The sequence below is a fragment of the Nerophis ophidion genome, linkage group LG14 (genome assembly GCF_033978795.1).
Source record: "Nerophis ophidion isolate RoL-2023_Sa linkage group LG14, RoL_Noph_v1.0, whole genome shotgun sequence".
NCBI lineage: Eukaryota > Metazoa > Chordata > Actinopteri > Syngnathiformes > Syngnathidae > Nerophis > Nerophis ophidion.
The window spans coordinates 13742524-13770295 of NC_084624.1; the positions used below are offsets into that span (position 1 = coordinate 13742524).

The 27772-nt window shown below is 40.7% G+C and overlaps 1 protein-coding gene across 6 annotated transcripts in view; it reads left to right on the forward strand.

Moving 5' to 3' along the window:
* LOC133568155 (polyamine-transporting ATPase 13A3-like) overlaps nt 1-27772 on the forward strand; it is a 69129-nt gene that overhangs the window by 20250 nt on the left and 21107 nt on the right. For all 6 annotated transcript variants that reach the window (XR_009809539.1, XR_009809540.1, XR_009809541.1 and 3 more), the window contains exons 11-24: nt 5357-5506; nt 5614-5771; nt 7570-7758; nt 7833-7894; nt 14994-15144; nt 15253-15330; nt 17052-17202; nt 18461-18581; nt 20574-20698; nt 20778-20935; nt 23768-23893; nt 23996-24075; nt 24159-24201; nt 26063-26172. Coding sequence is in view for 3 of the 6 variants with exons in the window: in XM_061919896.1 (XP_061775880.1) it covers nt 5357-5506; nt 5614-5771; nt 7570-7758; nt 7833-7894; nt 14994-15144; nt 15253-15330; nt 17052-17202; nt 18461-18581; nt 20574-20698; nt 20778-20935; nt 23768-23893; nt 23996-24075; nt 24159-24201; nt 26063-26172 (1702 nt within the window). In the remaining 3 variants the exon portion in view is untranslated. The remainder of the gene's footprint in view (nt 1-5356; nt 5507-5613; nt 5772-7569; nt 7759-7832; nt 7895-14993; nt 15145-15252; nt 15331-17051; nt 17203-18460; nt 18582-20573; nt 20699-20777; nt 20936-23767; nt 23894-23995; nt 24076-24158; nt 24202-26062; nt 26173-27772) is intronic.

Consider the following 27772-nt stretch of genomic DNA (forward strand, 5'->3'; position numbering starts at 1 on the left):
TCGGTTATTAGGTTTCTAATGGCGTTGGTGTTGGTTTGTTTGTTTTGGATGTCAAAGTTTTTGGATCTCTCAAGATATTTGATAAGCTGTTTGGCAGAGTGGTGCTTATAAGTTTGTTTATTAATAAACATACAAAAAGTAAACTTGACTGATTGTCATTGAGGTCTTAGTACAATGGGATCCCCAACCCACCCATCCATTTTCTACCGCTTATTCCCTTTTGGGGTCGCGGGGGGCGCTGGCGCCTATCTCAGCTACAATCGGGCGGAAGGCGGGGTACACCCTGGACAAGTCGCCACCTCATCGCAGGGCCAACACAGATAGACAGACAACCTTCACACTCACATTCAAACACTAGGGCCAATTTAGTGTTGCCAATCAACCTATCCCCAGGTGCATGTTTTTGGAAGTGGGAGGAAGCCGGAGTACCCGGAGGGAACCCACGCATTCACGGGGAGAACATGCAAACTCCACACAGAAAGATCCCGAGCCTGGATTTGAACCCAGGACTGCAGGAACTTCGTATTGTGAGGCAGACGCACTAACCCCTCTGCCACCGTGAAGCCGGATCCCCAACTATCGCTTATATTTATAGATTTTTTATTATTTTTTTCGGTTTTAAATTTCATTCAAAGTGGCATTAAAAAGGTCTTAAAAAGTCTTAAATTGGACTTGCTGAAACCTGCAGATACCCTGGAATAGCTCTAGCTGCTGCTGGCCATGATTGTAAACAATGTGAGGAGCCCTACAACCAGTGACGTCACGCGCACATCGTCTGCTACTTCCGGTAAAGGCAAGGCTTTTTTATTAGCGACCAAAAGTTGCGAACTTTATCGTCGATGTTCTCTACTAAATCCTTTCAGCAAAAATATGGCAATATCGCGAAATGATCAAGTATGACACATAGAATGGACCTGCTATCCCCGTTTGAATAAGATAATCTCATGTCAGTTGGCCTTTAAATGTAAATTGTGTCTTGGATCAAAGATCCTATCTACTGCTAAAAAACAAACGAATCTGCTGAAACAGCTACAAAAGCAACATGCTTCGACAAAGCTAGTAAAGAGAGACACAGACTCCGATGCTACTTCACCTCCACCTCCAACACCACCTAAGGATTTTAACGGAGGGACTGCTAGCAAGGACAACATTAATACAGCCATTGCAGCGTATGTGCTCGAAGACATGCAGGCTATTTCTTTTTTTCTTTTTCGTAAACAAAACCCCAAGGTACTTGAACTCCTCCACTTGGGGTATGATTTCCTGCCCGTTTCGGGCGAGAACCATGGACTCGGACTTGGAAGTGCTGATTTAATCCCAGTCGCTTCACACTAAACTGCGAACTGATCCAAAGAGAGCTGAAGATCCTGGCCAGATGAACCCAGCAGAACCACATCATCTTCATAAAGAAGAGACGTTATCCTGCAGCCACCAAACCGGATTTCCTTAACGCCCTGACTGTGCCTACAAATTCTGTCCATAAAAGTAGTAAACAGAATTGGTGACAAAGGGCGGTGTGTAACCCTCACTGGAAACTGGTCCGACTTACTGCTGGCAATGCGGACCGAGCTATTTCTCCTGAATCCTAAGTTTGACTATCCGACGTAGCTTCCTCTCCTGTACACTTGAATAGACCTCACCGGGAAGGCTGGGGAGTATAAACCCACAATTATTTGAACACACTTTCCAGATACCCTTTTTAAAAAGATGAACCACCACTCCAATCTGCAAATCTATAGGCACCGCCCCCGATGTCCACGCAATGTTGCAGAGTCTTGTCAACCATGACAGCCCCTGATAGCCTTAATGAAATCTGGGTGGATCTCATCCACCCCCGGGGCCGGCCACCGAGGAGCTTCTTAACTACCTTGGTAACCTCAGCCCCAGAAATAGACGCGCCCAACGCGTAGTTCCAAGGCACTGCTTCCACTTTGGAAGACGATTGAGGACGTCTTCAAAGCATTGCTTCCACCGATCCACATCCTCCCCCGTCGAGGTCAGCTGCACACCGTCCCCACTATACGTGGTGTTGACAGTGTGCTGTTTCCTCGTCCTGAGGCGGCGTATGATGGTCCACAATCGTTTCGAAGCTGTCCAGAAGGCGTTATCCATGGCATTGCTAAACACCTCCCATGTCTTAGTTTTTGCCTCTGCAACCGCCAAAGCCGTACACAACTCGGCCTGTCTGTACCTGTCCGCTGCCTCTGGAGTCCCATGAGCCAAGAGGACCAGATAGGACTCCTTCTTTAGCTTGACGGAATCCCTCACTGTTGATGTCCATCAGTGGGTTCTGGGATTACCGCCACGGCAGGCACCTACCACCTTGCGACCACAGCTCCAATTGGCCCCTCAACAATAGAGGTAGGGAACATGGTCCAGTCGGACTCAATATCCTTGTAACATGTTCAAAGTTCTCCCAGATGGTTCTTTTCCTCTTTGTTCCGGAGGACACGACGTCCACAGGTTCCAAAAACAATTTAAAACTCGTCAGACAACAGAACACTTTTACACTTTGCATCAGTCCATATTAGATGAGCTCGGATCCAGCAAAACCGGCGGCGTTTCTGGGTGTTGTTGATAAATAACTTTCGCTTTGCATAGCAAAGTTTTACCTTGCATTTACAGATGTAGCGACGAATTGTGGTTACTGACAGTGATTTTTATGAAACGTTCCTGAGCCCATATGGTGATATCCTTTACACACTGATGTCAGTTTTTGATGCAGTCCCCCTTGAGGGATCAAAAGGTCACGGGCATTCAATGTTGGTTTTCAGCCTTACGTGCAGGGATTTTTCCAGATTCTCTGAACCTTTTTGATGATATTACGGACCTTAAACAATTTGCTCAGGCATTTGTTCACAAAGTGGTGACCCTTTCCCTATTCTTGTTTGTGAATGATCAAGCATTCCATGTAAGTTGCTTTTATACCCAATCATGGCACCCACCTGTTCCCAATTAGCCTCTTCACCTGTGGGATGTTCCAAATAAGAGTTTGATGAGCATTCCTCAACGTTATCAGTCTTTTTTGCCACTTTTGCCAGTTTTTTTTGTTGCAGGCATCAAATTCCAAAGGAGCTAATATTTGCAAAAAAAAAACTGTTTTCCAGTTCGAACGTTAAGTATCTTGTCTTTGCAGTTGAATATAGGTTGAAAAAGATTTGCAAATCATTGTATTCTGTTTTTATTTACCATTTACTTAAGGTGCCAACTTCACTGGTTTTGGGTTTTGTACAATGTGTCCTGCCAATGAGGGGCCAACATTAACGAAACAAATAATTAAACCAATTTGCTTGGTCAAAAATAGGCTTCAAGGTAAGAAACTGATCATTACAATGACTTTGACACCACCCTTGTGGTCGAAAATTATAAGTCGAAACTTCCTTCCACATGCTTCAATTTTCCTAAATTTTTTGATGGTAGGCTGAGGCACTGGGAAGGACATGTAGTGTCGGCAGACTGGCGGTAATCCCAACCTGCACTTAGGACCCCCAATTCTCTGTGCACAAGAACTTCGAGGAGCAGCGGCTTTACTTTGAGATCCTCCTGAATGATGTAGCTTCTTTCCCTATCTCGAGGGTGGAGACCCATCACCCAAGAGAAGAAACTAATTACAAACCCCGTTTCCATATGAGTTGGGAAATTGTGTTGGATGTAAATATAAACGCAATAAAATGATTTGCAAATCCTTTTCAACCCATATTCAACAGAATGCACTACAAAGACAAGATATTTGATGTTCAAACTCATAAACTTTTTTTTTTTTTGCAAATAATGATTAACTTAGAATTTCATAGCTGCAACACGTGCCAAAGTAGTTGGGAAAGGGCATGTTCACCTCTGTGTTACATCACCTTTTCTTTTAACAACACTCAATAAACGTTTGGGAACTGAGGAAACTAATTGTTGAAGCTTTGAAAGTGGAATTTTTTACCCTTCTTGCTTGATGTATAGCTTGAGTTGTTCAACAGTCTGGGGTCTTGTTGTCGTATTTTACACTTCATAATACGCCACACATTTTCTATGGGAGTCATGTCTGAACTGCAGGCGGGCCAGAAAAGTACCCACACTCTTTTACTACGAAGCCACGCTGTTTCATCACGTGACTTGGCATTGTTTTGTTGAAATAAGCATGATAACGTTACTTGGATGACTACATATGTTGCTCCAAAACCTGTATGGACCTTTCAGCATTAATGGTGCCTTCACAGATGTGTAAGTTACCCATGCCTTGGGCACTAATACACCCCCATAGCGTCACAGATGCTGGCTTTTGAACTTTGCGCTTATAACAATCCAGATGGTTATTTTTCTCTTTGTTCTGGAGGACACCACGTCCCCAGTTTCCAAATATAATTTGAAATGTGGACTCGTCAGACCACAGAACACTTTTCCACTTTGCATCAGTCCATCTTAGATGAGCTCGGACCCAGCGAAGCCGGCGGCGTTCCTGGGTGTTGTTGATAAAAGGCTTTTGCTTTGCATGGTACAGTTTTAACTTCCACTTACAGATGTAGCGATCAACTGTAGTTACTTACAGTGGTTTTATGAAGTGTTCCTGAGCCCATGTGGTGATATCCCTTACACACTGATGTCGGTTTTTGATGCAGTACCGCCTGAGGGATTAAAGGTCCGTCATATCATCGCTTACATGCAGTGATTTCTCCAGATTCTCTGAACATATTGATGGTTTTACGGACCGTAGATGGTAAAATCCCTAAATTCCTTTCAATAGCTCGTTGAGAAATGTTATTCTAAAACTGTTCAACAATTTGCTTACAAATTGATGACCTTCACCCCATCCTTGTTTGTGAATTACTTAGCATTTAATGGGAGTTGCTTTTTTACCCAATCATGGCACCCACCTGTTCCCAATTAGCCTGCACACCTGTGGGATGTTCCATATAAGTGTTTGATGAGCATACCTCAACTTAACCAGTATTTATTGCCACCTCTCCCAACTTCTTTGTCATTTGTAGCTGTGATCAAATTCTAAAGTTAATGATTATTTGCAAAAAAAAAATGTTTATAAATTTTAACATCAAATATGTTGTCTTTGTAGCATACTCAACTGAATATGGGTTGAAAATAATTTGCAAATCATTGTATCCCGTATATATTTAAATCTAACACAATTTCGCAACTCATATGGAAACGGGGTTTGTATATCCGCATTTATCCATGATCTAGTCCTTTCGGTAGTAACCCAAGCTTATGACCATGAATTGACCGGTAAATTGAGAGCTTTGCCTTCGAGCCCAGCTCTTCAAATAAACCAACCGTCATAAAATTAGAATGTGTGACTTTAACTGTTATTAACTGCAGTTCTCCCGCGTTGTTGCTGTGTTTGGATCTTCAGGGGAGAGTGTTCCAGTGACTAAGACCAGTGTGCCAAGTTTAAAAACGATATATGATGCCGAGGAACACAAGCAACACACCCTCTTCTGTGGCTCACATGTTATCCAGAGTCGTGCTGACAAACAGGTGAAGGCGGTTGTGGTCAGAACAGGTGAGGATTGAGCTTGATACTGACAGGTGGTGTAAAAACAGATCTAGCACCAACTAAAGTGATGTCCTTGAAATAGGCTTTTTATCAAACCTTCCATGATCCCACAGGTTTTAATACCGTAAAGGGCCAGCTTGTGCGTGGCATTCTCCACCCTAAACCCACCGACTTCAAACTGCATCGTGACGCTAAGCATTTCATGATGGTGATGGGGGTGGTGGCGGTGATTGACTTCATCTACATCGTCACTATTGATGTCATGAACCAGGTAACAGTTGTCATATGTTCAGTACATTTTGAAATGGAAACTTTACATAAGGGGCACACTTTAAACACATATGTGGGTCATCAAGCTCTTCAATACGGTATGTTATGGTACAAAATACCATGTAAATTGTAAAATTAATATTTGTACAGTATGCTTGAGTTTCTCTAATAAAAGGTTGACCCCTCAAAAAAACAGAGATCATACAATCTTTATTAAATCCTACCCTAAACCAAAATCTTACCTTATCTTGAAATACAGTGGGGCAAAAAAGTATTTAGTCAGCCACCGATTGTGCAAGTTCTCCCACTTAAAATGGTGACAGAGGTCTGTAATTTTCATCATAGGTACACTTCAACTGTGAGAGACAGAATGTGAAAAAAAATCCAGGAATTCATATTGCAGGAATTTTAAAGAATTTATTTGTAAATTATGGTGGAAAGTAAGTATTTAGTCAACCATTCAAAGCTCTCCCTGATGGAAGGAGGTTTTGGCTCAAAATCTCACGATACATGGCCCCATTCATTCTTTCCTTAACACGGATCAATCGTCCTGTCCCCTTAGCAGAAAAACAGCCCCAAAGCATGATGTTTCCACCCCCATGCTTCACAGTAGGTCTGGTGTTCTTGGGATGCAACTCAGTATTCTTTTTCCTCCAAACACAACGAGTTGAGTTTATACCAAAAAGTTCTATTTTGTTTTCATCTGACCACATGACAACCATCTGCTGTATCATCCGTGTATCAATTTTGGTATAAACGCAACTCGTCGTGTTTGGAGGAAGAAGAATACTGAGTTGCATCCCAAGAACACCATACCTACTGTGAAACATGGGGGTGGAAACATCATGCTTTGGGGCTGTTTTTCTGCTCAGGGGACAGGATTTGCATTCGTCGCAAAAATGTGTCAATTACAAAGAATACGAACAGCTCTCTTGACTTCTGAACCTACCTGTGCTATTTATTAGAGCCTGATGACACCAAAACTTTCTGTGAACATTTGTTTGCCATACAGACCACGATTTGTTGAAGATATAGGTTTCCATGTCTTGGTTGTCCAAGGCATGTTAGGGAAGGCTGTTGTTCCAATATTTTAGGCGCAACGTTAACATGTGTACCCTGAAAAAAGGAAGGCCAATTTAAGTCAGCAGATTTTTGGGTTCTCTTTATTTTGGGGCCACCTTGTAGTATTTTCCTAAAGATGGGCATACACTCTTGGAATTATCTAGTATGTTTCAAACTTGAATAGCCTCACTTTTTAAAGGTCTACTGAAGTGAGATTTTGTTATTTAAACGGGGATAGCAGTTCCATTCTATGTGTCATACTTGATCATTTCGCGATATTGCCATATTTTTGCTGAAAGGATTTAGTGGAGAACATCGACGATAATGTTTGCAACTTTTGGTTGCTAATAAAAAAGCCTTGCCTTTACCGGAAGTAGCAGACGATGTGCGCGTGACGTCACGGGTTGTAGGGCTCCTTATATCCTCACATTGTTTACAATCATAGCCAGCAGCAGCTAGAGCTATTCGGACCGAGAAAGCGACAATTTCTCCATTAATTTGAGCGAGGATGAAAGATTTGTGGATGAGGAAATTTAGAGTGAAGGCCTAGAAAAAAAAAAAAAAAAAAAAGGCGAGGGCGCAAGTGGGAGCGATTCAGATGTTGCTGCTTGTGGTCTGTATAATATAGTTATAGTGTATAATATCTTGTTGTTCCTGTCTGAGATCAGCCTAGCTGCTGTGACTTTCAAATTACACTTTTTTCACTGGTTTCTTTGTCTTTTCTCCATCCAATCTAGGTTTCTATCGAGGTCATCATCACTGGTTGTTTGAACGTGGTTGCACTCTGCATTCCTCCAATGTTACCTGTGACTCTGACCGTTGGGCTCGTGAACGCTCAGCGGCGCATGAAGAAAACTGGCATCTTTTGCATCAGTCCACAGAGAATTAACATCTCTGGTCTGCTGGACCTGGTCTGCTTTGACAAGGTGGGCATATTCCGTCTCACTACATTCATTCATGACATTCCTTTTCTTGTCAACTGTGTGCATTTTGACTTTAGACGGGCACTCTGACCGAGGACAGTTTGCACCTGTGGGGTATTCAGAGAGCTGAAGTTGGCACGTAAGTTTGGATTTGGTGTCATTTCGTGGTTTCCTCATAGGATGGATAGCTTTACGAAAAGTATCCAATTCCAATCCAATCCACTTTATATATGTAGCACATTTAAACAACATAAATGTTTCCAAAGTGCTGCACAACAATATTAAAAACAATATCCAAAAATCCTTAGCTCCACCAATGACTGAATAAAAAATAAAAACAATATAAAAATAAATATGATTAAAAACTATTTTAAAGGGTAAAACTAATTAAAAGAATAAATAGAAAAAAAAAAAAATGAAAACACAGAGGACCACACAACTTACATAGTGTTAAAAGCCGAAGAATAAAAGTGGGTCTTAAGACAAGACTTAAAACACTCCACTGTGAGAGCAGTTCTAACATGGAGGGCCAGAGGGTTCCAGAGCTTAGGGCTGACCGCAGAGAAGGCCCTGTCTCCCTTGGTTTTAAGTCTGGTCTTGGGTACCACGAGCTGGAGCTGGCTCTCGGGCCTCAGAACGCGCGCAGGAGTGTAAATTTGGTTGAGATCTGAGATATCCAGGGATGGGAATTTGCCGCGGATCCGCGGAATTCCGCCGATTTTGGCGCCGCCAGGGTCATTTATATAATATAATGCCAATGTGTGAAGGCACCGGATTGGCTAGCTCTACTATCAGCTGACGACATCAACCAATAACATCTGCAGGCGTCGTTTGCCGACAATATGTATCCCTGATCCTCAATTATTGTGAGCGTTTCTGAACTCGTATTCTGTTTATATTGGTTGTGTTTATCGGCGACTAATCTGGAAAGAAAGCAGAGTAGCTCTCAATTAACATGTTTCTATATTGACCAAACAGTTTCAGACATGGTTAAGCTTATTCAAGATAGGAATGCTTCATTGATTGGTTGATTGATTGATACTTTTATTAGTAGATTGTACAGTTCAGGACGTATTCCGTACAATTGACCACTAAATGGTAACACCCGAATAAGTTTTTCAACTTGTTTAAGTCGGGGTCCACGTTAATCAATTTATGGTACAAATATGTACTATCAGCATAATACTGTCATCACACAGGTTAATCATCATAGTATATACATTTAATTATTTACATTATTTACAATCCGGGGGGTGGGATGAGGACCTTTGGTTGATATCAGTACTTCAGTCATCAACGATTGCATCAACAGAGAAATGGACATTGAAACAGTGTAGTTCTTACTTAGTAGGAGATGTACAGCGAGCAGAGAACATAGTGAGTTCAGATAGCATAAGAGCAAGTAAACACATCAGAAGTACATTTTATTATTTACATTAGGTTATTTATAATCCGGGGAGATGGGATGTGAATGGAGGAGGGTATTAGTACAGGTTTGAAGTTGCCTGGAGGTGTTGTTTTAGAGCGGTTTTGAAGGAATATAGAGATGCACTTACTTTTACACCTGTTGGGAGTGCATTCCACATTGATGTGGCATAGAAGGAGAATGAGTTAAGACCTTTGTTAGATCGGAATCTGGGTTTAACGTGGTTTGTGGAGCTCCCCCTGGTGTTGTGGTTATGGCGGTCATCAGGGAGGTGTAGCGGATTTTATAGACTAGGCTCAGTGCAAGTTGTTTTACTCTGTCCTATACCCTGAGCCAGCCCACTTTAGAGAAGTGGGTTGGAGTGAGCTGAGCTCGGAGGTGCTGATTCTCATTCCGGTCGCTTTACACTTGGCTGCGAACCGATCCAGTGATAGCTGAATATCCCGGTCAGATGGAGCCATCAGGACCACATCATCTGCAAAAAGCAGAGACCTAACCGAAATCCCTTAACGCCTTGACTGTGCCTAGAAATTCTGTCCAAAAAGGTTATGAACACAATCAGTGACAAAGGACAGTCTTGGCGGAGTCCAGCCCTCATTGGAAAAGTGTCCTACTTACTGCCGGCAATGCGGACCAAGCTCTGGCCCTGATCGTACAGGGAGCGAACTGCCACAATCAGACAGTCCGATACCCCATACTCTCATCACATGAATATTCCAAAGTTAATAAAAAGTACTTATGAACGAAATGCAGTCTTTCACTGAAGTAAGCAAAACAAAGATCTAAATTGCATATTTTTCCACCTCGAAAGACTACACCACAGTTAGTGAGGTCCTTGGCACTGGAGCAGTGCTGAGCCGATATGAAACGTTGTTGCGACTTTAGTTTCCTCTATTTAGTCAAGTTGCTGAAGGATAATTACCTTTGCAATAGGTGAGCTTCACTTCTGGGACAGGGTAGTGTGCACTGTGTCCAATTTTAGGCAATCCGTGCCGCGGGGAAGAGGTAATGGGATTTTAGCCGGCAATAGGCGTGCGATGAGACGTCAAGCTTTATGTCTGCCAACCGAGCTTTCCAACAAGCCTCAAATTATGTCTCCAATGGAGAAATATGCTTCCAACATTAATAATCAAGTATTGTTTGCAGACAAATGAAGATGACGTGCAGGAACCCCACAATAATGCATGTCTCAGGCCGTATTTAGACAAATGTATGTGTTTAGAGCAGGGGTGTCAAACTCATTTTAGAGGGGGGGCCACATGGAGAAAAATCTACTCCCAAGTGGGCCGGACTGGTAAAATCACGGCACGATAACGTAAAAATAAAGACAACTTCAGATTGTTTTCTTCTTTTGAAAATAAAACAAACACATTCTGAAAATGTACAAATCACAATTTTGTCGGGGTTATTTACACTTACATGTTGCGGTTAATTCTACGCTATCTTTTTTTTGTCCTTATTTATACTTTCTGAATAATTTATATGATAATATTGTATTTATGTTGCAATTGCCGTTTTGGCGTCATATGCTCTGTTATCTGTTTAGTTTAGGGGTGTCAAACTCATTTTAGATGGGGGGCCACATGGAGAAAGATCTACTCTCAAGTGGGCCGGACTGGTAAAATCACGGCACGATAACTTAAAAATAAAGACAACTTCAGATTGTTTTCTTTGTTTAAAAATAGAATAAGCACATTCTGAAAATGAACAAATCATAATGTTGTTGGGTTTTTTTGTACACTAACATGTTTGTTGTATATTTTTATTTGTTGTTATTTATACTTTCTGAGTAAATTATGTGATAATGTTTATCAGTCAACTCATTGGTGTTAATTTTCAATCTATCAAAAAAAAAAAAAAAAAAAAAAATCTAATTACAGCAGGCCCTGCGATGAGGTGGAAACTTGTCCAAGATGTACCTCGCCTTCTGCCCAATTATAGCTGAGATAAGCACCAGCGCCCCCCGCGACCCCAAGGGAATACGCGCTAGAAAATGGATGGATGGATAATTACAGCAAGTTATTTATGCACTTTGCTCATTTTCCACGACTAGTGCACTAACATAATGTGGTTTATTTATATTTTTTTACATATGTAGCATCATCTACAAAGATACAAAAAAATTGCTATTGCGACATCCAGTGGACACATTTAGAACAGCAGTTTCTTTCATTAAAAAATGTCGACCAATTGTTATACTCATCCCGCGGGCCGGATAAAACTCTTCCGTATGTTTGACACCCCTGGTTTAGAGAAAGTAATGGTCAAAACCTTAGTTTTTAGTTGTTTACTCTGTAAACCAAAATCATGACTGCACTTTTCATCTAAGGCTGATCTGGGCAACTTAACATGTGGCCCGCTAAGCTTTTCAATCTGGCCCGCCGGACATTCCCAAATATTTATTTTAGATCTTTAAGATGGAAAGTTTAGCTTCCATTATGATGTGCAGTGATGTTTTCGAATTACCGTAAGTCTTCAACTATACAAAGTATTTCAATGGTTGGAATCTGCGCTTTTGCATGATATACTAGTTAGTATGCTCATCTAATTAGTTACTATGGTAATGTAAGTCACAGCAGCTCAGACGAGGCACCCAGCAGTGTGGGCGGGAAGCGTTTCTACAGACGTGGAAGGAGCTTTTCACAACAAAGTTGTAAAGCTTAGTAATATGTCAGATATATCAGATTGTAGGTGGGTTTATTTTGTATCCTTCGCGTTCCTATTTCACTGTTTGTTGCGTTTCACTTGATTGTAAAATATATCAATTGAAAGGGGGTGTGACATTCATATTTTGTCAATATTCAGTGTTTTATCCTTCATAGAAAACTGTAAAATTCCATTACGTTTTTTAAGGCGGTCTGTCATAACATTTCTAGCATTCAATCAGACATTATTGTGAAGTTTTGTATTAGTGTCCCTAAAAATATATATACCAGCCACCAGACACATTTCTTTCTCTAAATGTGGCCCCTGAGTCAAAATATTTGCCCAGCCCTGTTTTAGAGCTTAGTTACATATCAGATATATCAGAATGTAGGTGGGTTTATTTTGTACCGTCGCATTCATATTTCACTTTTTTTTTTTTTTTTTCACTTGGTTGTAAAATATGTCGACCGAAAGGGGGGGTGACGTTCATATGTTGTCAATATTCAGTGTTTTATCGTTCATAAAAAAATGAAAAATTCCTATACATTTTTTAAGGTGGTCTGTCATAACATTTCTAACATTCAATCAGACATTACTGTGAAGTTTCATTAGTGTCCCTAAAAATAGATATACCGGCCCCCAGACACATTTTTTTCTCTAAATGTGGCCCCTGAGTCAAAATAATTGCCCAGGCCTGATCTAAGTCGTAAAACAGACATTTAATAACACACATTAAGGAGAGTTGAGTTCATGAAAAGCTTTACTGTACACAACCATTACCAACTGTTCCCAAACAACACATAGTCTTTTTTGTCAAGATACAAACCCTGTTTCGATTTGAGTTGAGAAATTGTTGGATATAAATATAAACGGAATACAATGAATTGCAAATCATTTTCAACCCAAATTCAATTGAATGCACTACAAAGACAAGATATTTGATGTTCAAACTCATAAAATGTATTTTTTTTTTTGCAAATAATAATTAACTTAGAATTTCATGGCTGCAACACGTGCCAAAGTAGTTGGGAAAGGGCATGTTCACCACTGTGTTGCATCACCTTTTCTTTTAACAACACTCAATAAACGTTTGGGAATTAAGGAAACTAATTGTTGAAGCTTTGAAAGTGGAATTCTTTCCCATTCTTGTTTTATGTAGAGCTTCAGTCGTTCAACAGTCCGGGGTCTCCGCTGTCGTATTTTACGCTTCGTAATGTGCCACACATTTTGGATGGGAGACAGGTCTGGACTGCAGGCGGGCCAGGAAAGTACCCACACTCTTTTTTCTACGAAGCCACGCTGTTGTAACACGTGCTGAATGTGGCTTGGCATTGTCTTGCTGAAATAAGCAGGGGCGTCCATGAAAAAGACGGCGCTTGGATGGCAGCATATGTTGTTCCAAAACCTTAGATATTGGGATTCACTATGCAAAGCGCTTTGAGTCACTAGAGAAAAGCGCTATGTAAAATATAATTTACTTAGTGTGTTCATGATTAATGCAATACATTTTTTAAGATTAATCACATTTTTAATGCATTAATTTTGACCGGATTTATATGTAGTATTATTGATGAAACATAATCCCTGAAAGCACAAAACACATTCCAGGAAAATGTGTTTGAATGTTTTTAAGTAAAAAAATACTAACTTTAATATTTTTTTATATCAGATGGATGCGGGCAATTGTGATAGAGGCTGTTTGCAACTTGCTCAAAGTTACATTTTTCTCAGCAAAACAATATAACAAGAAAACCATTGGCGAACTTGTGTTAACATCAGTGGTTTAACAGAACACATTTGTGTTAAAACGGTTAAACGGTTTAAAAATTATTGGTGTTTGAAGCGGTCACTCACCCCGTTTTGTCACCACGTATGCACAGGTAGCTTGTGCACACTTACAAAAACATTCCGAGAGAAGCAATTATAAACTTGCAATCGTGTTGCTGTTATGATAGAATATACAAATCCCGTTTCCATACGAGTTGGGGAAATTGTGTTGGATGTAAATATAAACGGAATACATTGATTTGCAAATCATTTTCAACCCATATTCAGTTGAATGTTGTACAAAGACAACATATTTGATGTTCAAACTGATAAACATGTTTTTTTTGCAAATAATCATTAACTTTAGAATTTGATGCCAGCAACACGTGACAAAGAAGTTGGGAAAGGTGGCAATAAATACTGATAAAGTTGAGAAATGCTCATTAAACACTTATTTGGAACATCCCACTGGTGAAAAGGCTAATTGGGAACAGGTGGATGCCATGATTGGGTATAAAAACAGCATTTTCAAAAAAATGCTCAGTCTTTCACAAGAAAGACTGAGCATTTTTGTCCACAACTGCGTGAGCAAATAGTCAAACAGTTTAAGAACAACGTTTCTCAAAGTGCAATTGCAAGAAATTTAGGGATTTCAACATCTACGGTCCATAATATCATCAAAAGGTTCAGAAAATCTGGAGAAATCACTCCACGTAAGCGGCATGGCCGAAAACCAACATTGAATGACCGTGACTTTCGATCCCTCAGACAGCACAGTAACTTACACATCTGTGAAGGTACCATTAATGCTGAAAGGTACATACAGGTTTTGGAACCACATATGCTGCCATCTTTTTCATGGACGCTCCTGCCAATGCCAAGCCACATTCAGCACATGTTACAACAGCGTGGCTTGGTAAAATAAGAAGGCGGGTTATTTCCTGGCCCGCCTGCAGTCCACACCTGTCTCCCATCGAAAATGTGGGGGGTGCATTATGAAGCGTAAAATACGACAGTAAGACAGTGGTGAACATGCCCTTTCCCAACTACTTTGGCCCGCGTTGCAGCCATGAAATTCTAAGTTAATTATTATTTGCCAAAAAAAAAACGTTTATGAGTTTGAACATCAAATATGTTGTCTTTGTAGTGCATTCAAATGAATATGGGTTGAAAAGGATTTGAAAATCATTGTATTCCGATTTGAAAATCATTGTATTCCGTTTATATTTACACAATTTCCCAACTCATATGTAAACGGGGTTTGTACATTCAATGATATCTAATGCTAAATATCCAAATCACTATTAGGGGGTTAGGGGTTAGGCATCCGTGTAAATTTTGCAAACAGTCCCTTTAAGTCACAGCAATTAACCTAAGTTGCCTCTTCTTCGTCCTCCAGTTTTTCCCCCCCAGAGACTGAGATAGCTACAGAGAATCTTATGAAGACGTCGTTTGTCACCTGCATGGCTACCTGCCACTCACTGATCAGCATAGAGGACAAACTTTGTGGAGACCCTATTGACCTCAAAGTATTCAGTGCTACTGGCTGGGTGAGGAAATTCAAATCTTTAAATGCAAAGATGTGCAAAGGCTGCGTTGTACATGAGTGGTCTTCATGTTTTTAAGAAGCCATTATTATCCCATTATGTTTTGTCCAGATCCTCGAGGAGCCAAAAAAAGAACAAACAGAAATTTACAATGCTCAAATTTCCACGATAGTCCGACACCCGCAGCAAGTAATCCTTAAAGTTTGTGTTTTTATTACAAAACCCTGTTTCCATATGAGTTGGAAAATTGTGTTAGAGGTAAATATAAACGGAATACAATGATTTGCAAATTTTTTTCAACCCATATTCAATTGAATGCACTACAAAGAAAATATATTTGATGTTCAAACTCATAAACTTTGTTTTTGTTTTTTGCAAATAATAATTAACTTAGAATTTCATGGCTGCAACACGTGCCAAAGTAGTTGGGAAAGGGCATGTTCACCACTGTGTTACATCACCTTTTCTTTTAACAACAGTCAATAAACGTTTGGGAAATGAGGAAACTAATTGTTGAAGCTTTGAAAGTGGAATTCTTTCCCATTCTTGTTTTATGTAGAGCTTCAGTCGTTCAACAGTCCGGGGTCTCCGCTGTCGTATTTTACGCTTCATAATGCGCCACACATTTTCCATGGGAGACAGGTCTGGACTGCAGGCGGAACAGGAAAGTACCAGCACTCTTTTTTTACGATGCTACGCTGTTGTAACACGTGCTGAATGTGGCTTGGCATTGTCTTGCTGAAATAAGCAGGGGCGTCCATGAAAAAGACGGCGCTTAGATGGCAGCATATGTTGTTCCAAAACCTGTATGTACCTTTCAGCATTAATGGTGCCTTCACAGATGTGTAAGTTACCCATGCCTTGGGCACTAATGCACCCCCATACCATCACAGAGGCTGGCTTTTCAACTTTGCGTCGGTAAAAGTCTGGATGGTTCGCTTCCCCTTTGGTCCGGATGACACGATGTCGAATATTTCCAAAAACAATTTTAAATGTGAACTCGTCAGACCACAGAACAATTTTCTACTTCGCATCAGTCCATCTTTGATGATCTCGGGCCCAGAGAAGCCGGCGGCGTTTCTGGATGTTGTTGATAAATGGCTTTCGCTTTGTATAGTAGAGCTTTAACTTGCACTTACAGATGTAGCGATGAACTGTATTCAGTGACAGTGGTTTTCTGAAGTGTTCCTGAGCCCATGTGGTGATATCCTTTAGAGATTGATGTCGTTTGTTGATACAGTGCCGTCTGAGGGATCGGAGGTCACAGTCATTCAATGTTGGTTTCCGGCCATGCTGCTAACCTGGTGGGATTTCTACAGATTCTCTGAACCTTTTGGTTATATTATGCACCGTAGATGTTGAAATCCCTAAATTTCTTGCAATTGCACTTTGAGAAACGTTGTTCTTAAACTGTTTGACTATTTGCTCACACAGTTGTGGACAAAGGGGTGTACCTCGCCCCATCCTTTCTTGTGAAAGACTGAGCATTTTGTGGGAAGCTGTTTTTATACCCAATCATGGCACCCACCTGTTCCCAATTAGCCTGTACACCTGTGGGATGTTCCAAATAAGTGTTTGATGAGCATTCCTCAACTTTATCAGTAATTATTGCCACCTTTCCCAACTTCTTTGTCACGTGTTGCTGGCGTCAAATTCTAAAGTTGTTTATTATTTGCAAAAAAATATAAAATGTTAATCAGTTTAAACATCAAATATCTTGTCTTTGTAGCATATTCAACTGAATATGGGTTGAAAATTATTTGCAAATCATTGTATTCCGTTTATATTTACATCAAACACAATTTCCCAACTCATATGGAAACGGGGTTTGTAAGTTACCAGTATCTTTTTCACTTTCAGCATCTTACGGAAACGCATCCTTGTTAAAATCTTCGACATGCAACTTTCAGTGGGGGGAGTTTGGCATCGTGCGTCAGCTTCCCTTCTCCTCAGCGCTGCAGAGGATGAGTGTGGTGGTCAGACAACTGGGACAAAAACACTTTGACATCTACCTGAAAGGAGCCCCAGAGACTGTGGTTAACCTCTGCAAGCCACACACAGGTCAGACACGTGTCCACAGACAACTTAAGCCGTGTGTCCTGTGGCATCACACAGTGGGCGTTAACTACCATGCCATGCCATACCAATGAGTATCTTCAATCAAGCAAATTAACAATAAAAACCTTAAAGGCCTACTGAAACGCACTACTACCCACCACGCAGTCTGATAGTTTATATATCAATGATTAAATATTAACGTTGCAACACATGCCGATACGGCCTTTTTAGTTTACTAAATTACAATTAAAAATTCCCCGCGGAGTTTCTTGTTGGAAATGTCGCGGAATGATGACGCGTGTTTGTCACGTTATTGGTTGGAGGGGACATTTTAGCCCAGCACCACTTACAGCTAAAAGTCATCCCTTTTCATCGCATAATTACACAGTATTTTGGACATCTGTGTTGCTAAATCTTTTGTAATTTTATCAATTAATAATGGAGACTATAAAGAAGAATGCTGTTGGTGGATTGCAGCTGCCTTTAGCAACCGAAACACAGCCGGTGTTTCTTTGTTTGTTGTGAAGCTTTAGCGAACATGTTTCTCTACCACATGTCAACCAGCAAGGTTTTGGATGAGAAAATTGTGATATTAGGTCGGCTCTTACCGGAGACTTGTGCGGAGTTAGCGTCCTCCTGCAGCAGCTGTCAAAAAGGCAGCTGTGATCTTGGCTCCTCCATTGGCTTCTCTTAGAGACACTGGCGGTCATCCCAGCCCTCCGACTTTTTAGGTATGACTTTATATTCTCACTAAAACACTATTAACACAATAAGAAAATAAGGAATTTTCCAAAATTATCCTAGTAAATGTGTCTAATAACATCTGAATCGCTCCCACTCCCGTCGCCTGGAGCCGTCGCCTTTTTATTTCTTTTTTCTAGTGCTTCACTCTAACTTTCCTCATCCACGAATCTTTCTTCCTCTCTTAAATTAATGGGGAAATCGTCGCTTTCTTGGTCCGAATCGCTCTTGCTGCTGGTGGCTATGATTATAAACAATATGAGGAGCCCTACAACCCGGGACGTCACGCGCACATCTTCTGCTACTTCCGGTACAGGCAAGGCTTTTTTATTAGCGACCAAAAGTTGCAAACTTTATCGTCGATGTTCTCTACTAAATCCTTTCAGCAAAAATATGGCAATATCTCGAAATGATCAAGTATGACACATAGAATGGACCTGCTATCCCAGTTTAAATAAGAAAATCTAATTTCAGTAGGCCTTCAATATACCAAGCTCCAAATATATTTTTGTGTCCACAGTCCCTCAGAGTTTCACAGAGACGCTGGAGACTTACACCCGGCAGGGTTTCAGGGTTATAGCCCTGGCACATCACCAACTGGAGTCCAAACTCTCGTGGCAAGAAGTCCAAAACCTCAGTCGGTAAGTGTTCTTCTATACTGTTACTGCAATACATTTATTGCACAAAAACTCCAAACCAGGAGCAGAAAGAAAAGTTTTAACTGTTTGTGTTGCATAAATATTTCCGGGGTCTAACATGCTGTATTTACACATTAAAAGAAGCATCAAATATAGTTTAGCATTTAAGTGGTCAGACTCTAAGCTGCGGTATTTGCTGAACTAACCAAGCTGCCAAAAGACATTTTGATGATGTGTTCTATTCCCAAATTGTGTTTGTTACCTTTGTCAATTTAAATATACAGTTGGGCAAAAAATATTTAGTCAGCCACCGATTGTGCAAGTTCTCCCACTTAAAATGATGACGGAGGTCTGTAATTTTCATCATACGTACACTTCAACTGTGAGAAGAAAAAAATCCAGGAATTCACATTGTAGGAATTTTAAATAATTTATGTGTAAATTAAGGTGGAAAATAAATATTTGGTCAACCATTCAAAGCTCTCACTGACGGAAGGAGATTTTGGCTCAAAATCTCACGATACATGGCCCCATTCATTCTTTCCTTAACACGGATCAATCGTCCTGTCCCCTTAGCAGAAAAACAGCCCCAAAGCATGATGTTTCCACCCCCATGCTTCACAGTAGATATGGTGTTCTTGGGATGCAACTCAGTATTCTTCTTCCTCCAAACACCACGAGTTGAGTTTATACCAAAATGGATACATGGATGATACAGCAGAGGATTGGGAGAATGTCATGTGGTCAGATGAAACCAAAATAGAACTTTTTGGTATAAACTTAACTCAATCTGCCTTCCGCCTGATTGTTGCTGAGATAGGTGCCAGCGCCCCCCGCAACCCCAAAAGGGAATAAGCGGTAGGAAAATGGATGGATGATTTAGTTATTGGTAACGCTTTAGAAGACCAACAGGCGTCTAACACTCTGAAATTAAGGCTGTTTACCTATGCACGGTGGAACAGGGGTTAATGTGCGTGCTTCACAATACAAAGGTCCTAAGTAGTCCTGAGTTCAATCCCAGGCTTGGTCGGGATCTTTCTGTACGGAGTTTGCATGTTCTCCCCGTTCCCTCCGGGTACTCCGGCTTCCTCCCACTTCCAAAGACATGCACCTGAGGATAGGTTGATTGGCGACACTAATTTGACCCTAGTGTGTGAATGTGAGTGTGAATGTTGTCTGTCTATCTGTGTTGGCCCTGCGATGAGGTAGCGACTTGTCCAGGGTGTACCCCGCCTTCCGCCCGAATGCAGCTGAAATAGCCTCCCGCACCCCCGCGACCCCGAACAGGACATAGAAAATGGATGGATGGATGGATGGATACCTATGCAAATTACGGAATTACGGAATTACATATGCATATTGGGGAAATAAGGGCGTGTTTATATGCAAATTATGATAGACGTGCACGCACTAACCATTTGGCTTTTAGCAACTTAAGAACAGCAGGTGGGAACAATTTGGCCGTTTATGAACACGTCATAAATTTGAATGGACTCTTCTTAGGAAATCACTTAGGAAGAAAGATAAGACAAAAGTTAGGAACTTATTGCTGAATGGGGCCCAATGTTCATAAACGTTGTAAACAGAATCGATGACAAAGAGCAGCCAGACCTCACTGGAAACAGGTCCGACATCAAACCTCATTGGCGTCAAGGTTTGTTCTATTTATTTCACATGACCATTCATTTGTGGTACCCCCTATGGGTTCGGAAGACATGCAAGCCTCAAGCGAATATTTTCCACAATGTACAAACAGTAGACAAATGTTGAGTGACATAAACATTTAGTCTCACATTTTCCAGACGTGTTCTACAAAATGGTTGGGGCTGTTATTTCTGGCAAATTAAAGTACATGTAACTAAACTGTAAGAGAAGGACTTGGAGATACGCAAATACCAGGCAAGACTTATCAAAACCCTTTAATTCCGTGATGTATAATACTCTGGCTAACTTAATTTATTTAACATTTTGATGTGTGTGTGTTGGCCCTAACAGAGAGCAGTTAGAGACCAACATGGACTTCCTAGGCTTGATCGTCATGCAGAATAAAATCAAAGAACAGACTTCTGGGGTGTTGCTTGACTTGCGACAAGCCAATATTCGGACTTTGATGGTCACAGGTAACCAAAGTTAGAAATACAAGTGTTTTCTCGTTGTGTCATCATTGTCTGTAGGTCACTGAACAAGGTCCTTTTTTAGGTGACAACATGTCGACAGCAATATCGGTGGCTCGAGACTGTGGGATGGTTCAAGCCCATGAGGACATTATTATTGCTGATGCTGGGCCTCCAAACGAGGAGAACCCTGCGAGTATCACATGGCGCTACTCTGACAACCATGTTGTGAACAACAATCAGGTGAAACACAGACTAAATAATAAGAAAAGGGAAACGTCAGGGTTTCCGTGGGGCATTTAAAGTCATCAAATGAATTTAGCTCAAATTAAGGCCTTAATTGGCATCAAAAAGCATATATGTATATGTGTATATATATATATATATATATTTTCAAACAACCGTCCAACATTTTACAACTAATTGTAAACTTATAGGTGACGACCATCAGGGCCGAGTTGCGACGAGAGAGTGTGTCGGTGTTAATACATTACGCTGAGTTGGTAAGTCTATCTGTTTGCTAATAGTAGCTACTAGCCGTACCCCTGTATTTTCAATGGGTGGTTGAATTTTCGACATTACATTTTAAAGCATTAATCGGTTTAGAGATGTCCGATAATATATATATATATTATATATATATATATATATATAATATATATATATATTATCGGACATCTCTAAACCGATAAATGCTTATATATATATATATGTATATATATATATATATATATATATATATATATATATATATATATATATATATATATATATATATATATATTTTATCGGACATCTCTAAACCGATAAATGCTTTAAAATGTAATGTCGAAAATTCAACCACCCATTGAAAATACAGGGGTACGGCTAGTAGCTACTATTAGCAAACAGATAGACTTACCAACTCAGCGTAATGTATTAACACCGACACACTCTCTCGTCGCAACTCGGCCCTGATGGTCGTCACCTATAAGTTTACAATTAGTTGTAAAATGTTGGACGGTTGTTTTTACGATATGCAGGCAAACGACTACTTTAAAACATACCGGCTTAGCTACGGCACCTGGCAGCCATCTTGCTATAGACGATCACAGCCCCTCCCTCACGGTACGGAGAAAAAAAGAAAAAAAATGTCCCTCACTGTGTCTGCGCACGGCGGCCATCTTTGAAATGGTTTTCAGCGCAGCAGTTCTTTGAAGGCTGATCAAATCAAAACCGTAGCAGTAATTAAAACTCTTTCATCAACTTTTAATCAGAAGGGTTCAATCTCTTTCCTGTAGTAGTTTCAAGCCGACACGACAAACGCGGTCAGAGGAGATAATGTTTGAAAAAATGTGACCGGTTTTTACAAAACCTTTGTTTTGAAGGGGGAATTGCAAACTTCCTTTTGATATTTGCAGGGGCTTGTCAATATATGAAATGTAGGTCTAAGTGAGACCTACATAGAAGTTTTTGTTTCATGTCTCTACGACATTCCTACTGGAAGTTACAGGCAGTTTTGTCTGTGTTTTCTTCCTAGTAGCAGTTTTTTCTGTGTTTTATTCCGAAGGGGCGCTAGAGTGCAATTTTTAGTTTTGGGGTTAAGTTTTTTGATTAGATCGCAATTTTCTCCAGTTTTGATGTGTGTGTCCAGTTTGATGTGTTTGGAAGCATGTTAAGGGCGTCAAATTGTTGGGGCAGCTGTGTTGGAGCCACTATGGATTGAACTTTCACAGTATCATGTTAGACCCGCTCGACATCCATTGCTTTCGGTCCCCTAGAGGGGCGGGGGGTTGCCCACATCTGAGGTGCTCTCCAAGGTTTCTCATAGTCAGCATTGTCACTGGCGTCCCACTGGATGTGAATTCTCCCTGCCCACTGGGTGTGAGTTTTCCTTGCCCTTTTGTGGGTTCTTCCGAGGATGTCGTAGTCGTAATGATTTGTGCAGTCCTTTGAGACATTTGTGATTTGGGGCTATATAAATAAACATTGATTGAGTGATTGAAATTACAGCTCAAAGAGGCAAAGGTGAGTGTTTTTACAAAACTTTTGTTTTGAAGGGGGAATTGCAAACAACCTGTTGATTTTTACCAAAGGATGTCAGTGTATGAAATCTAGGTCTTAGTGAGACCTACATAGAGGTTTTTGTTTCATGTCGCTACAACATTCCTACTGCAAGTTACAGGCAGTTTTGTCTGTGTTTTTTTCCTAGGGGCACTAGAGCGCAATTTTTAGTTTTGGGGTTAGGTTTTTTTGATTAGATCGCAATTTTCCGCAGTCCTGATGTGTGGGTCCAGTTTGGTGAGTTTTGAGGCATGTTAAGGGCGTCAAATTACAGCTAGAAGAGGCAAAGGTGAGTGTTTTTACAAAACTTTTGTTTTGAAGGGGGAATTGCAAACGTCCTGTTGATTTTTGCTGAAGGATGTCAGTGTATGAAATCTAGGTCTAAGTGAGACCTACACAGAGGTTTCACTTCATGTCGCTACAACATTCCTACTGGAAGTTACAGGCAGTTTTGTCTGTGTTTTCTTCATAGGCGGCGCTAGAGCGCAATTTTTAGTTTTGGGGTTAGGTTTTTTAATTAAATAGCAATGTTCGCCAGTCCTGATGTGTGTGTGTCAAATTTGGTGAGTTTTGAAGCTCAAAACTGCGGAATAATATTAAAGAAAGAAAGAATTAAACGCTAGAAATTCAATAGGGTCCTCTGTTCCAAAGGGACATTCGGTCCCTAAATATGGCAGTGCCATATTGGCATTTTCTTCCCAAAACTGGAGTTGAAGTTGTTCTCTTATTTTGGAAAATTTTTGATTGATTGATTGAACTTTTTTTTAGTAGATTGCACAGTTCAGTACATATTCCGTACATTGGCCACTAAATGGTAACACACAAATACGTTTTTCAACTTGTTTAAGTCGGGGTTAATTAATTCATGGTAACGTTACATTGTTCAATGCAACCAGCGGGGCATCACAACAAAATTAGATATCGGAATCGGTAATTAAGAGTTGGACAATATCGGAATATTGGATATCGGGCAAAAAAAGCCATTATCTCTAGTTCTGTTCTTTCTGCCTCTATTTGTATTCCTTCATTCAGACTGCTGAGGTCAGCTTTGCTGGGGATGGATTGAAGGACAAGGAGGAGGAGCCAGGCTATCACTTTGCTGTAACCGGCCAAGCCTTCGCTGTCATCACACAACACTTTCCAGAACTTTCCCAGAAGGTACTAGGATGCATTGGGCTACTTAAGTGTTTTGTGTTCAACACTCCCAGAGTAAAAATGCCTGGATGTCATACTTTCTCTCTCCTCGTGGGGGTGGTGCAGTTCCTCCTGAGAGCCACTGTGTTCGCCCGCATGACCCCAGACCAGAAGATTCAGCTGGTGGAAGTCCTTCAGAACATTGAGTCAGCTATAGTTATGCACTTTGATGAAACACAACATTTGGAGAACGATGTGCATTTCTCATTGTTATGTTTTAATCTTCCAGTTACATGGTGGGGATGTGTGGAGATGGCGCTAATGACTGTGGGGTGAGTATTCTGTATGTACAAAAGTAATTGGTTATACATTGAATATTTTCACAGCAAGAGCATAAAAACATGTTTACTGCTTTGTAAATATGTTTTTTTTAACACAATGAGAGCCATCTAGCGGTAAAATAACACCGTTTCCATATGAGTTGGGAAATTGTGTTAGAGGTAAATAAAAACAGAATACAATGATTTGCAAATCCTTTTCAATCCATATTCAATTGAATGCACTACAAAGTTAACATATTTGTTGTTCTAACTCGTAAATGTTTTATTTTTTTTGCAAATAATAATTAACTTTGAATTTCATGGCTGCAACACGTGCCAAAGTAGTTGGGAAAGGGCATTTTCACCACTATGTTACATCACCTTTTCTTTTAACAACACTCGATAAACGTTTGGGAACTGAGGAAACTAATTGTTGAAGCTTTGAAAGTGGAATTCTTTCCCATTCTTGTTTTATGTAGAGCTTCAGTCGTTCAACAGTCCAGGGTCCCCGCTGTCGTATTTTACGCTTCATAATGCGCCACACATTTTCCATGGGAGACAGGTCTGGACTGCAGGCGGGCCAGGAAAATACCCGCACTCTTTTTTTACGAAACCACGCTGTTGTAACACATGCTGAATTTGGCTTGGCATTGTCTTGCTGAAATAAGCAGGGGCATCCATGAAAAAGACGGCGCTTAGACGGGAGCATATGTTGTTCCAAAACCTGTATGTACCTTTCAGCATTAATGGTGCCTTCACAGATGTGTAAGTTACCCTTGCCTTGGGCTTTAATGCACCCCCATACCATCACAGATGCTGGCTTTTGAACTTTTCGTCGATAACAGTCTGGATGGTTCGCTTCCCCTATAGTCAGGATGACACAATGTCGAATATTTCCCCCCAAAAATTGAAATGGGGACTAGTCAGACCACAGAACACTTTTCCACTTTGCAACAGTCCATCTTAGATGATCTCGGGCCCAGAGAAGCCGGGGGCGTTTCTGGTTGTTGTTGATGAATGGGTTTCGCTTTGCATAGTAGAGCTTTAACTTGCACTTACAGATGTAGCCACCAACTGTATTTAGTGACAGTGGTTTTCTGTAGTGTTCCTGAGCCCATGTGGTGATATCCTTTAAATACTGATGTCGGTTTTTGATACAGTGCCGTCTGATGGATCGAAGGTCACGGTCATTCAATGTTGGTTTCCGGCCATGCCGCTTACGTGGAGAGATTTCTCCAGATTCTCTGAACCTTTTGATGATATAAAGGACCGTTGATGTTGAAATCCCTAAATTTCTTGCAATTGCACTTGGAAAAATGTTGTTCTTAAACTGTTTGACTATTTGCTCACACAGTTGTGGACAAAGGGGTGTACCTCGCCCCATCCTTTCTTGTGAAAGACTGAGCATTTTTTGGGAAGCTGTTTTTATACCCAATCATGACACCCACCTGTTCCCAAATAGCCTGCACACCTGTGGGATGTTCCAAATAAGTGTTTGATGAGCATTCCTCAACTTTATCAGTATTTATTCCCACCTTTCCCAACTTCTTTGTCACGTGTTGCTGGCATCAAATTCTAAAGTTAATGATTATTTGCAAAAAAAATGTTTATCAGTTTGAACATCAAATATGTTGTCTTTGTAGCATATTCAACTGATTATGGGTTGAAAATGATTTGCAAATCATTGTATTCCGTTTATATTTACATCTAACACAATTTCCCAACTCATATGGAAACGGGGTTTGTAAAACACATGCACACACTGTACTTCGTACACTATAATATGCCGTGATCTGACTTTTTGATATACTGTATGATACGCAGACTATTTTTACAAATACAATTTCAGAGATTGTTGTCTGTCTTGTTTCAGGCCCTGAAGAAAGCGCACAGTGGAATCTCTCTGTCTGAACTCGAGGCCTCGGTGGCTTCTCCCTTCACGTCGTCTATCCCAAACATCTCCTGCGTAACCACCCTCATTAGGTACATTTCTTTACTAAATGAGGCACTTTAGTTCAGGTTTGATTGTTGGTGTTGGCTACCAGGGCTGTAGCCAGTGCAAGTGGGTCATTAGAAATTGAGTAAAGGTTCTCACATTGGAACACGGTTGTTGATAATAAACTCAAAAGTAAACTAAAGTCGAGACTCCACCGCCAGCCAAAGTTGGCTGGTTTGGCTCAATTTCATTGAGAATGAATTCAATGTTTTAAAATTCGGTGTCATAAAATTTAAGTGTAAAAAAATCAGTGTAATAAAATACAGTGTAAAAACATTCAGTTTAAAATAAATCAGTGCATTAAAATTCTGGGTCGAAGAAATTTGCCTTTGATCTTAAATGTCGGGGCTGTACCAGGTCCATTGATGGATCCGCTTCCGGGGAAACCATGTGTTGGCAATGCAGATATTGGTGGCTCTACATAGATTGACACTACACCGATTGTAATCTTTACATACAGAGTACAGGGATTGCTCCTTTGTAAATAACTGATATGAAGTGGAGAAGGTGTATCATCAAATCAGCACTGTTTCTTCCTGCTCCGTCTTGACAAGTAAAGAAAATGTAAAAATATGATGCAATATTTTGAACCTATACGTGTTCAAATAAGACCAATAAAAATCTGCAATATGGAAAAGCTGTTGAAAGTGTGTTTGATGCATGTAGAATTAAGATCAATGCGGAAGTACAGAAAGGGCAAGACAGGCTCGGAGGTCTATGGACAGGCAGGAGGTCAGGTGCTGAAGTGGGATGTCATGGTCCAAGGGCAGGCGTGAGGTCGAGATCCAGGAAGGCAGCAGAGAGTCCAGAGGGGATCCAGGGAGACGAGACACACAGGGAAACCAGGGGATGACGAAGGGTTGCTGGGTGGCGACAAAGGACAAGACACATTGAGCATGACGGAGGGGAAACCCAAAGAGCAAAGAAGCGAGAGACGTGTGAGGCTTACTGTACAAGTACAAGTAGCTACGTTCTGGCACTGAAACGCAGTAACCGCTGGCTTATGAAGGCAGGAGACTCATCAGCGTCGGGTGTGCTGATTGCAGTTTGACTGCAGCAGGAGAGGAACGCCCTGGGAATACTTAATATTGCTTTACTTAGTGGTGTTTTGTATTACATTTTGTCCAATTGTTTTTGATACAAGTCTCTTTTTCTCGAAGTTTATTTTACTTATTAAAACGCATGTTACATGTTAAAATTGTGGTGATTTTGGGCACCCAGAACGGATCCATGGAATTTCAATTGATTTGAACGAGGATGTATCTTCAGCTCCTGCTCAAAACGATTTGAAGTGGTAAGGCACCTCTGTATTGAATTGAATTATATTTATATAGCGCTTTTCTCTCGTGACTCAAACCACTTTACATAGTGACACCCAATATCTAAGTTACATTTAAACCAGTGTGGGTCGCACTGGGGTCAGGTGGGTTAAGTGTCATGCCCAAGGACACAACGGCAGTGACTAAGATGGCGGAAGCGGGAATCGAACCTGGAACCCTCAAGTTGCTGGCACGGGCACTCTACCAACCGAGCTATATAACATAAAATCTGCTTAGTGAGAAGAAGTATCTTATCAGACAGAAAATA